This window comes from Uranotaenia lowii, chromosome 1, assembly GCF_029784155.1.
Source record: "Uranotaenia lowii strain MFRU-FL chromosome 1, ASM2978415v1, whole genome shotgun sequence".
Taxonomy (NCBI): domain Eukaryota; kingdom Metazoa; phylum Arthropoda; class Insecta; order Diptera; family Culicidae; genus Uranotaenia; species Uranotaenia lowii.
The window spans coordinates 211317032-211330694 of record NC_073691.1 but is presented as its reverse complement, the minus strand read 5'-3'; the positions used below and the strand labels follow the sequence as shown (position 1 = coordinate 211330694).

At 34.6% G+C, this 13663-nt stretch overlaps 1 protein-coding gene across 1 annotated transcript in view; it reads right to left on the bottom strand.

The window, feature by feature from the left end:
- The window catches only part of LOC129738361 (hemicentin-1-like), a 310036-nt gene that overhangs the window by 165659 nt on the left and 130714 nt on the right, over nucleotides 1-13663 (bottom strand). Inside the window, exon 3 of the mRNA XM_055729545.1 lies at nucleotides 5042-6138. Coding sequence (XP_055585520.1) covers nucleotides 5042-5762 — 721 coding nt within the window. The 5' untranslated portion in view covers nucleotides 5763-6138. The remainder of the gene's footprint in view (nucleotides 1-5041; nucleotides 6139-13663) is intronic.

Genomic DNA, 13663 nt, shown 5'->3' with positions numbered 1-13663 from the left:
AAATTCAGTGATTTGGTTGTAAGAAAATTTTCAAAAATATTTGAAGTGGCTATAAGTATACTAATTGGTCCCAAGTTTGAAAAATGAAAAGATTAAGCTTTTTTTTGGGATTGCTATATCTTCGGTTTTTTCCATTTAAAGAGGCCTCTTGAAATTGGAATTATAGTGTTGAAAATCCCTCTGAGTGTGGGTTAAATACCTAAATGGAAAAATAAATTTTAGAAGCTTAGTTGAAGTTTCATCAACTCCAGCATGTTGATTATTGATGATTAATTGCATGATTAATTTCATGGTTAAACTAGTAAAACCATTCATTCTTGTCATAACACTTGTATTTGAGATAGAAAAATGGTCTCCTCGTGAATTTATGATTTTTTAATTCTCTTAGCTAAGTACATTTTAACAAAATCAAAACCAAAGAGCAAAGTAAGCCATGACTTTTGAAGACGCACGCATTTTCACTCATTTTTATTTAATTTGTGCACGCGTTTTCGTTTTACTTTTGCAAAATTTTTCATTTAAATGAACGTTTACTAGGAAATTAAGAGCAAAATAGTAGAAAATGATTCTATAAGTGACCGGCGGAAGTTGCAGGAGCGGTTCATGTAGGTAACTATATTTTTGGTGATCGGGGCGGCGGGAGTTTTTTTTTCATTGGCTGGTTAAATATCAACCATATTTGTGGTTGGCAGTAATTAGTGTCGGATCTTCAAAAATTAGAAAACAATAACTGAGTGCGGATGTGAAAGAAACGAGCGACTGCAGACACCCAAATGAATGAAAATAGTGAAAATATTGAGAAAAATGATAGAATGGTTAGTATTGCTTGGAGTTTTGGCAGAGCCATTTTTTCTACCATGGGTGAACGTGGCCGAAGATGAAGAACATTTCAGAAAGTGTTGGTTCATTCAATGGATCAATTTAAGCACCTCCTGCGTAGTTTTCCGCTTGAGTGATAAAAATATGCCATCTGTTGTATTTAAATAATACCTTTTAAATTTTAACAGATGGCGGTATTCATATTTCAATTAACATCGAAGGTTCTAAGAACGTATAAAATAAATATTAAAGATTTCCCGGTGTTATCCAGGCGTGCTCAGATATTCAAGGAAAAAAAGAGGCTTGTCAGTAGCAGCCTGGATTCCGGACTTTTTTAGAAAATTTTTTGGTTTTTGTGCGCATGTATTCACACAATTTGCAAAAAATTCAAATTGATTTAAAAAATTGAGCCTTTGCCGCTAAAACCATTATTTTTGAAGGATTTTTAAGAAAATACGTCATTCACAAGGGGTGAAAAGGAGAGATATGAGTGTTAGGGTTGGCGAGAAGAACGCTGAAAAGAGAGCGTGTGGTGCGGATATGGAGGACAAGACTATGACGAAACTACGATAAAAATATGACGCAAATATGACAAAAAATAGGCAATCATATGAAAAAACATGACAGAACTACGACAAATGTGAAAAAATATGACAAAAAAACTACAAAAATCTTAAAAATATGACAAAAAATTTACAAATTTAATAAAAAAAAATGACAAAAAAAATCAAAACTATGTAAAAATACTTCAAATGTAATAAAAATATGACAATTTGCAAAATATGACAAAAATGATAAAAATATGTCAAAAATTATGATTAAAATATGACTAAAATTTGACTAAAAAATTTATGTCAATCTATGTAAAAGTATGACAAAGTGATAAAAATATGACAAATGTTGTATCTGTCAGATTGTTTTCATTTTTTACCACATTTGTCATAAGTTGGCATTTTTTGTGCTTTTATTGTACATTTTTTTAAATAATTTTGTTATATTTTTCAGATTTATGTCATAATTTTGTTGTCTTTCTATCACATTCGTCATACTGATGACAAGGGTTTATCGATTTTTTGTTATTTTATTGTAAAGTTTATGTCGTGTTCGAATCATAATTTTGTTATTTTTTTTGTCATATTTGTCAGATTTGTGTCATAACTTTGTATTTATTTTTGTCATGTTTTTTTTTTCATTGTATTGTTTATTATTTGTCATACTTATGCCATATTTTTGCTATATTTTTGTGCTATTTGTCACAATTTTGTCATATTTGTATCACATTTGTCAAATGTTTGTCTTATTTGCCATATTTTTTTCAAGTTTGGTCATCTTATAGTCATTTGTTTGTCTAAATTATACCATAATTTTGTCATTTTTTTCTTTTTATTGTCAAATTCAAGTCATATTAGTCAGATATCAATTTTTTTATTTTGTCATGTTTTAAATACAACTTAGCTTATTTTTGTCGTAATTTTGTCATTTTTGAACCACATTTGTAAAATTTTTGTCATATTTGTCGAAATTTTGTAACATTTTTACAACATTCGTTATAATTTTGTCATTTTTAATTGCCATATATCAAAATTTAATGAAATTTATATTATTCCCATAACCTCCTGTCCCCCTCTAAATAATCCTAAATTCTTAGCGGATTTCATTTCATATCCCAATTCTCAATTTCCAAAAATGTCAAAAGCAAATACCTACTGCAATTATCAGCAAATTTTGATGAATGAAACAAGTTTGTTCTGGTTTACGAATGAACATTCAACTAACTGAAAGACATATTCACAAAGCTTGCTGTAGCACAATGACCAATGCGATCAGAAACTTTTTATATTTTTTGACGTTTCTTTCAGTTTGAGCTTTTTACACTGATAGAAAATCTGTGCAGAAAACCGTAATTTACATCCCCTGAAGGAAGAAATCTCAAGGACCATAAGGAGCATAAGAAATATTAGCAAATGTCGTTTCTTTCTCCCTGTGTTCTAGTTGTTTTGCGTCTAATACTACACAGTGGGCTTGGCCAAGTAAGGATAGGTAGTTATTACTCACTGCCAAGCCAGATCCATAGCTATCACGAATATCGTACCAAATAATCGGGCATGTGAAATAACGCAGTTGACAAGTCGGTTGCCTCCTGAGCCAATGTCCGCAAGTTCTATTCCAAGAGTTAACATCGAACACAGTTGCACCGGATAAGTTTTTCAATAACTGAAACTGAAACGTTTCAATAAATTCACAAATGCTATAAAGAATGTGAAACGAGTAGGTATAATCGGAACAAAAATAAAATCAAAAAATCAAATTTTTCTACGGTTTCTAAATTTTATTTAAAAGTCAATGGATATACTGTACATCCCAGAAAACTTTAAAAAAAATTGTTTTTACACATATTTATAGATACAACGAACAACATTTCCCCGGAATTTTGACTGGATAATGAATGTTGTATAGACACTGTTTGTTAATTGAAGGCATCATCGTTTGGCCTAGCTAATGAACTACTAACAAAAGCAGCTTCCTGGCATTTAATCCGAGTGATTAGTCTCGTTTCTATTAGACTTCGGTGAAATTTATAATGCATTCTGTGAAATCACTCTGGTTTTGACTCCGCTTGGATTGGTTTCATTATACTATTTTTTAATGAAATACAAAACGGAGATTAATTGGGCCAATTTTAAAAGTCGTTTCAAAGTTTTGACTAATAGCAGTCCATTATACGTTTGTGGAAGAAAACAGTAATCTCTCGAAGATTTACCGAACAGTGATGTTGAGATTACCTTTGAATATTTTGTTCGAAATACTGAAACAATTCAAAATTGTTCAGTTCCAAATTTCACCAAACCACCCTGTAGGTAAAGTGCGAATCTCGATGGGATGGATAAATACTTCGCCGAGGTTATGGCATAACAATTCTTACAAGGGAAAAATTGACCAGCGCAACCCACCCCACTTTCCTTCATAATATAATGGCGTTTTACCGCCGCTGCCGATAGGCAAGAAAAAGACGGCTCTATTAACTAGCCACTTGACGATCCATGACGGAAACGGATTCCTCTGCCGGAGGTAGTAATGCGACAAGCAATGCGGATAGGATTTTCTGTACCGTATATTATGTTTTTGGTGTTTTTATCGTTGGTGACGCTGTTCTTTGCTTGTATATTTCATGCTTCTCCAGTCAACAACAAACGCACTGATTGACTGGAGAACGCATTGAGTATTTTCTGGACTTTGCAACTTTTTATCCCTAAAACAACATTTAAAAGTCTTGAAAACTAATTTGGTCAAAGAAGCCTCAAAATCGAAACTTGAAGTTTTTCAAAAGTTTGTACAAAAAAGCTGCACAAATTGTAAAGATCTATTCTGGTGCTCTAAGCAGAGCAATCCTGTTTCGCGAAATGTACCGAAGATCTGTCCTACACAGGAGCAAGCTTTTTACTGCTTCACAAAATAGCAGCGAAACAAAACCAGAAAAAACGACAGCAAACGTAAGCTGTAAGCTTGTTTTCTTCCCACCCGCACCACGTAAACAGCTGAAAATATACAAACATGAACCGGATTGTTTCTGCCGGATTTTTGCCCCGATACTCAGAACCCGGCTGAACAGAATGAGGGGATGAAAAAGGTACTTTCTCGCTTATTTGCTGATGTGTAACGTTGCATGTTCCTAACCTTGGGCCGGTTGCAGTCTTTTTTTTGTTCCTGCCAGATTTATACTCTTTTCCGTTCTCTAGACCTGAACTCAACTGGAAACACTGGAGTTTATTGTGCACCAAAACAGGGTTCTACACAGAAACACACACACAAATGCATAACAATAAACAAATATTATGACTAAAGCCTTCTGCTGAAGCATCCCCCCATTCCGATTCTGGTAGCGAGAGGTTGTTTCCACATTCCGGAGGTACTTTGTAAAGATAAATATACACAGAGTGACAAAGTGTGTCCAACGCAAATAAAACGGAGCAAATAAAAAGCACAGCCCAGGAAACGGGAGCATGTGAATTCGTTCGGGAAATTTTCACCAAATTCAAGCTTTACAATTTTCCTGGCGATTATTGTCTGTGGAATTTTCGCACCTTTTCGATATACAAACAAAATGGTCTTAAAAAGGTGTACAAAGCATTACATCCGATGAAAACTGATGAAAATTTACTGTTGGATATTTATAAAGAATGAAGTAGATTTTTGTTTTCGAACTCAGTAATTTGATACTTACTGTTTTTCTGGAACTGCTCCGTGTCGTCTCCGGCACTTCGGGTGCAAAGCCCAGCCAGAAGTAGCAGCACCACGGTGAGGATATTCCTAGCCTTTAGGCCACCGATTCCCAGCTTTATCCAGCTCGCATCTCGAGTTCTCCTATAGCGTCCATAAGAAGTGTTCCTTCCATCAAGCGACAATGTTTCCGGCGACGATACGTGATCACCGAAGGAATTTCCCATGTCGAACCCACAACTCACACTATCATCTCCCGGATTTGCCACACACCGATTCAACACCCGATCCCTTCCCAGTAGTGGTTCTGGAATAGTTTCGCATTGCACCGTCGTGGCCCCGGAATCAACCCTACTAAGGCGGTCCCGGAACGTTCTGTGGTAGGACTTGCATTTGTGATGTTGTTGTTGTAAATCTAATCGCTTCTGAAATCGATACATTTTTCTGCTCCCAAGAATGCCATTAGCGACGCCCACGCCTTCCCCTCCACTAACAGCAGCCGGAATCGGAAGAACCGGCCGGAATGTCCCCATCGCGGTCGCCAGACCCAGGGCTGATGGATTGATGATGGTGGCATCGGCGGCCCCACTTCCTTCCAACCGAATGGCGGCGCCAGAACTGACACCATGACACGCTGAGTGATGCATTCTTCTGCTTTTCTGTTCGTGGCGGGTTTTGTGGGCCATTTTCTCCGCATTCCCGGTCCCGATGGAAGACGATTGCATTAAAGTTTGATCGGAGGGCAAGAAAAGCTTACTCACTGACGATGCGGCTGTCAGCCGCGGAAGGAAGGGAAAATTGGAAATCGATAATCCTGTTCCCAGCCGTCAGCTTCTTTCACAAAGAAAAAAGGAAAAAACGCACTTCTGATGACGATGGATAGTTGTTGTTGTTGTTGGAATAAATTTTCACTTTTGATTTTCCCTTGGATGCACTTTTTCTTTATTTTTTTATTGGGGAGCTGTAACGCTCGCCGTGATTTATTGAGCGAAATTTTCACATGCCAACGTAAGCAAAATCACTGCCATAAAATCAATTCACTTCCCGAGGCCAAATTGAAATACTTGACGCATCGAACACTGCTGCATAGTCGATGATTTTCTGTAATGAGACGAGAAAATAGTATTTTATTAGTAAACCATTAAAAATAGTGTTTTTTTTTGGGATTCAAGACATATAATTGTATATTTTTTAATCAATCGGACAAGAAGTCAAAATGAATTTGATGAGCAAAGTAGTGGACATTGCTTAAACGAAACAATAGAATGTAAGAACAAATACTATTGGATTTAAAACATAGATCAAATATGTAAAGAATACAAAAAAAATCAACCTCAGAATAGTTGTTCGTAAGCGGTTCATAAACGTATCACTCGATAAATTAAAATAGAATTCAAAGCACTGCTGTAAATTTTATCACTGATGATATTTTTGTCATTTGTAATTTTTTGCCATCTTGTCATTTTAGTCATTTTTGTAATTTTTGTCATTTTTGTCATTTTTGTCATTTTTGTCATTTTTGTCATTTTTGTCATTTTTGTCATTTTTGTCATTTTTGTCATTTTTGTCATTTTTGTCATTTTTGTCATTTTTGTAATTTTTGTCATTTTTGTCATTTTTGTCATTTTTGTCATTTTTTGTCATTTTTGTCATTTTTGTCATTTTTGTCATTTTTGTCATTTTTGTCATTTTTGTCATTTTTGTCATTTTTGTCATTTTTGTCATTTTTGTCATTTTTGTGATTTTTGTCGTTTTTGTCATTTTTTGTCATTTTTTGTCATTTTTGTCATTTTTGTCATTTTTGTCATTTTTGTCATTTTTGTCATTTTTGTCATTTTTGTCATTTTTGTCATTTTTGTCATTTTTGTCATTTTTGTCATTTTTGTCATTTTTGTCATTTTTGTCATTTTTGTCATTTTTGTCATTTTTGTCATTTTTGTCATTTTTGTCATTTTTGTCATTTTTGTCATTTTTGTCATTTTTGTCATTTTTGTCATTTTTGTCATTTTTGTCATTTTTGTCATTTTTGTCATTTTTGTCATTTTTGTCATTTTTGTCATTTTTGTCATTTTTGTCATTTTTGTCATTTTTGTCATTTTTGTCATTTTTGTCATTTTTGTCATTTTTGTCATTTTTGTCATTTTTGTCATTTTTGTCATTTTTGTCATTTTTGTCATTTTTGTCATTTTTGTCATTTATGTTTTATATGTAATTTCTGTTACGGTAAAACATGATTTATTGGAGCTTTAAATCTTCGCCCTATGTGCAGAACTTATCAATGAATAACTTTATAATATTCTACAGTTTCGTCAAAAGCATTTCCAAACCATATAGATGTTGAAATTTTTTCCAAATCTTTAAAAATCATGAGTTTAAAAATTTAAATTTGACTAGAACAATTATTACCGCTTCAAAATAAAATGCAAAATCCTGAAAAATCGATTAAATTATTTCCACTGTTGATCCTTGAAAAAATATTACAGCGCATAGCCGCATCACGTGTCAAAAAAATTTTCGAAATGCATAATCCTCATCAGAAGCATGCTTACCTTCCAAACAAAGCAATCAAATATCCATCATTCTCTGTCTCGCTCCTGTTTTCCCCCTTAAACTGCGTCATTAACAAATCTCCCCTTATTTGGTTTAAGTGCAGAATAAAACAAAAACACCCCGAAAAAAAACAACACCGAACTGGAAAACAAAAGAACTTAAGGGGATAAAAAATGACACTCGATCGCGTGTTCCCGAGATCAGAGACAGACCCTCGTCCCTTAATTATTGTTATGGATATTTTTTTTCGGTTTTCATACGATGTCCACCGGTAAGGTAACCAAAGTAGGCCACACGATCAATTCGGAACGAAACCGAGCAGCTGTCGCCAACATTTTTTCCTTGGGTTTTTTCAACTCTCCTTTATTGACACATTTTCCCTCCCACTATTTCTATCTCTCGCTCTCCCGCTCAGTCACTCGCTAATGCGTGAGTGATTTATTCTTTGGCTAGGTGAACTATGATCCTTTCTCGCTTAATGCGTATTTTGTTATTTTTGTTTTCGCTTCGGTAAAGCGTGTTTTGTTTCTATTTGACCGGCCACAGCTAGTTCCATGTTTACTTGCAGAGCGCCGCACCTTTCATCACCATAAACTAGCTTTTGCTTTCACGAAAATGCACTGTTTCCACGACGTCTTTTTTTTTTATTGCCTTTTCGTCACACAAAACGATCTCCCCTTGAGTTGTTTTTTTCTTCGTTTTGTTTTCCTTCCTCGCACTATCCCGGTGACCGATCTATAGGAAGGCGACTAATTAACATCAAACTAGCACCGTACGCCCCTATCCGACCGAAGTGTTCGCTGCGCTCGCTTCCTTTCTCTTCCTTTCTTTCGTTCTCCCGTATGACACACACGTTAGAGTTTTCGTGTCACGATCGCTCGTATGCTTCACGCTTTAAACACACGCAAGCTGCGTACCATGCAAATGAGAACGCGTTCTATCGAAGTTGGCGACGGTGACCAAGAACCAACGATGAACGAAGGCGACCGAAGACAACGAAACGACCGATCGGGACGACGTTCTCCGACTGAATAATACATTGTACATCACCCGAACATGTGATCGGTGGAATATGGCCTAGTCTAGTAGGACTGTGTGTGTCAGCGTGCACCGCAAAAAGGGAAGTCGCCTGCTACTTCTTCCTTGCGCGGTTTAGTTGCTGTTGTTGGTTTTGGAAATTAATTCCCGGTTCGGGGGCGCGCTAATGTTTCTTTTTTATGTTTATTTTGTTTGTTTTTCACCCAATGTTGTGTAGGTTTTTTCTCTCACCTTTAGGTTAATTATGCTGGAAAATGCTAGAGAAACTCACAACTTTAAAATCTGAAGCGATTTATATCGACATTCTTTTCGGCTTTGTTTGTTCGTACAAGGGACAAATAGAAAAAAAAAGTTTTCCGAAAAGCGGCGCACGTTCCGGATGAGAGAAAAATGTCAATTGTTTCGAAATTAACCATAGACGATTGAAGAGAGAAAAAAAAACAAGCGTGGAGATAATCATGATCGTGACAAGCGCGTGAAGTGTATTTAAACATCGTAAATCTTATCGGGAACGTCGGCACGTTTTTGTTTGAAGAATAAGGAGCAGGAAAATGTCTCCTTCCCATTATTGGCTTTCGCTGTTGCCGCCGATTTCTTGGAAGGTTTTCGGCTGGTTTTCCAATCCCGGAACTGAGAGGCCGATTAGCATTCCTGGTGCTCGATAAATTAAACCAAACGGCTCGAGTCGACAACCTTCGGAAAAGTTATTTATTGATCGGGAATGTGCCACAAGACGTGGCGTTCGTTGAATTTGTCATTTTTCTTACCATTTGATCGAGTTTTTCCTGAGTAACAGTTTAGGTTCTTTAAAGAGCTTTTAAAGAATACTTTATTGTAAAACAACAATTTTTTTTTCAACATCTCTAAAACTTTTACAAACCAAAAATTTTTAAAGCCTTCTCTTGAACAGATTTCAAAGACGGCACTGAAAAAGCCTTCAAGCTTTTTGAATGTTTATTAATGAATTGAAAACTATCAGCCTTTATAACAGACATAACGTTATACGTTCCATATACAGTATAGAATGATCGTATAAAACTCGAAAAAACAGCATTAAGCTATCAAAGTGAAGGCAATATACATACGCAAATTGAACTTCTGTCTAGGGTATGGTTACCATATGTATTCTTTTTCGATCGAAAAATTGGTGTACTCTTCTTTTTGTGAAATTTTACGAGATGTAGGGGAGATGAGGGCATAACGAGCACCCGAGGCATAATGAGAAGTCCATTTTTCTACATAAGTACGTATTTTCTTAAACAAATTTTCATGAGGACTTGTTTCGTACTACCTATAGTATTAATTTTTCACCAAAAAAGAAATATCCTTTTCATATTTACAGAAATATTAAATAATAACCAGCTAGGTTCTCAAGTGACGAAAATATTATAATTTTTGAGCACCACCAAATAAGCTTTTAAGACCTTTAAATCATCTTAATCTGAAATGTACGCACTGCAACATGATCTACACATTGTTTCTAAATTTTCAGCATCATAAAATTTTTGATTTTTCACTTTAATCAATTGTAAAACGCGTTTTTACTTTAATTTGTCCACTAGAGGCGAACAGAGCACTTTCAATGAAGGCATATTGAGCATTTTCTGCCGGAGAATCTAGCAGCGAATTCAACTCGATGAAGTCAACTGAATAATAGAGCTACAGCTTAACTTGTATCGTCTGACGATTTGGCCTATTGGTTAGATGTCGGAGAGGTAATCAGTAGACTCGAGTTCGATTCCTGTTCGAGGGGATTTTTTTTGCACATACCATTCATGATTGATTTTTTTTTATTGTTACATTATACGGCTAATAGCATAAAAGCATCATCCGTCAAACAAAACACCAGAAACATAATGTATGAACATGTGTTAATTCTTTGAATTCTACAAACAGACCTAGATTATTTTGTTTTTGCTTTGTTTGATGAATCTACGCCTCACCGTTTAGTGCAATCATGATCATAAATGATAAATGAAGAAAAAAAAAAATCACCTCTACCAGGAATCGAACTCGAGCCTACTGATTATCTCTCCGACATCTAACCAATAGGCAAAATCGTCAGACGATACAAGTTGAGCTGTAGCTCTATTACTCAATTGACTTCATCGAGTCGAATTCGCTGCTAGAATCCCCGGCAGAAAACGCTCATTATGCCTTCATAAAGGGTGCTCATACTGCCTCGGGGGGTTTCTCATTATGCCTCTACAGTGACTGGTTTTCAGCTTTCGGCAAAATTTTTTAAAATGCATCTTTAAACGTTTTTATCTACTTTTTCAAGTTTCATCCAATTAGACAATAGACTATTTGAGTGTCGGAACACGAAACAATGATGTAATTCACATATTACAGCTGTTCTGTATGGTTAAATAAGCATTTTCCTTAAGGTGCCCATTATGCCCTCATCTCCCCTACTCTTTTTTTATGAGAGCCATTTAATCAGAACAATCAAATTGTTTGTTTTTGTATTTGAAAGGTGTTTACCTTACCTAAATATCCCGTATTCATGAAGGCATCGTTGAATCGTAATTTACAGTGAGTGCAAAAAGCGCATTTGAGTATGCAATAAATCCCTGAAAAATTATCAAAGAGGATAAAACCAATATAGGTACCGTAATCCGGGGTAATATTGATCACTTTTTTTCAATATATTTCGATTATTTTTTCTGTTAAGGGGAATGTGGCATGTTCTATATTTTTAAAACCAGTACTGGATTCCTCTGAACGTAGAACACGGATGCAGAAATTTATTAGACCTCTTTTGATTTGATTTAAAAATCGTTTTCGTCTCTGTTCAGAATATGATGTTTTGGGGTGACATTGACCAGTCTCTATTTTAACGGTTTTAACGAGTTTTCTTGAACATAAAGGATACAAAACACCTAAATAATATTTAAAAATGCTAGTTTATCAATTTAACCTTGATTTTTAACGTTTTATTTTAAAAATATTCAAAATCGAAAAAAGAACTACGATGCTGCCTGTATTTAGGGGCGAAAATAATTATATTTGCTAAATAGTTTGAGCTTCAAAATACTAATGAAGTTTTACCTTCACACATTCCCCTAGGCCCTTCCACTATTTTCATTTTAATTTTTTCTTCAAAGTTAACGATTTGATAGGGTTCCTATCTATTTGTCCAATACCGGCCTACTCTTGGAAATGTCCTTACTTTTTAATTATCAAAAATTTATTATTAAATGATCATAAAAATAGCACTCTAACTGTTCATATTCAAAGAAGAAAAGTTGTTCTTTCACATTAAACCACCCGTTTGCTTCTAAATGCTTTTTTGGATCATCAGGAGAGCTGTTTGTTTGCGAGCCTCGGAAAAATAGATATTTTAAGATTTTGAAATTAGATTTTTACTAACAGAAAAAAAAATCAAATACATACCAAATTATGCCTATTTGAAACTCAATTCATAGGATTTCAAACGTAGAAAACAGATTTCAAAAATTCAAACTAACAACTGAGTTATTGATGATAACGTGGAAAAGTTTATTGTTGGTCAAATTTACCCCGGTGATCAATGTTACCCCGTTTACGGTACTCGAATGCTCATAGCGCACAAATCTGAGAAATTGTTTGTTCAGAAGGAATTACGCGCTTTATGAAATTAAGTGTTTTATCGGGTTTGGTGTGGTGTTCTTTTTCAACGAATAATCCAAATATTCCATGACTTTTCTCTTTTCATTAGTAAAATTAGTAAATAAAAATTATGAGAAAATTTATGATTATTATATACGTCATATGCGGATTTCGCATTCAGGACAGGCAAACCCGGGCATTTTGAACCAAAAACCTGGCAAAGTTCGGACATTGGATTTTAAAATTTTCAATTGAAAAACCGGGCAAAATCCAGGAAAATCTGATCAAAGTCCAGGCCTTTCTCATGCAAGTAAAAGAGAAAAAATGAAAATTGAACACATGAAAAATTATTTTTTATTGAGTTTATGATCAATTCAAATTTTAACTTTCCAAAAAATGTTTGTACATGTATTTCGATGAAACAAGCTCAAATAATTACGCATTATGTATAGAAATCATTGGGATCTCCAATATTTCGGTCATGACATGATGGTTAAAACTGGTCATGACATAGATCACCAGTGCAATTTTTGGCAGCTACGTTTGCTAAGCTAATTTTCAATATACTGTAATATGACAAACGCTAACAAACAATAGTAATAAGAAAAATGAAAATGCAGATAAGTGTTTGCTGTGCCTTTTTTAAAGATTCCATTTGGTTCAAAAATTTCATTCATTGTTCACTCTTCGCATACGTGACATTTATGTACCTCACGTGAAAATGAATGGTATTTTCATTCACATGATAGTAATATTTCTGCCATGACATGATCCATGACTGATCATATTTTCTTGGGTATAGTGATCCAAAATAAATTTCGCCGTCCATATGAATGAATGATAATTTTCAAGCCTGGTCAAAATCAAGGAATCATTCAACGAAGATTTGGAAAAATAAACACTTGAATTTTTTTTCACCGGAACACATAAGCAAATTGTAAATCATTTTTTAGGCTTCCAAGAACCTGTTGATGATTGATTTGTAAAACATTCATTAATTTTGGACGTAAAAATACAAAATTATATTTATTCAATTCGAAATTTTCGTTTGATAAAGTGAATATTTATATCCGAGCGAAGTTCAAATTTTTTCCTACGATTTCCGAGCAACCAAGCCGCACTGAACTTTAACATATTTTGTATGAAATGTCCGGGTAAAACCGGGCAATCCAGTAAGCTTAGCGTGTACACTAAGGTAGCCAGAATTTTTTCCGCACGTATCAAAGCCGGACAAATTTAGGCTATTTTTGCAAAAAAAACCTGGCGAAATTCGAGCATTTGATTTAAACATTTTCAACCAAGAATCCGGCCTATATCCAGGCAAATTTATTCAAAACCCAGGAATTACTTAACAAAAATATAGAAAAAAACTTAAAAAAAAAATTTCATCAAAACGTTTCAGTACATTTTAATTTTCGTTTTAAGTTTCCATAAACCATGACAATTT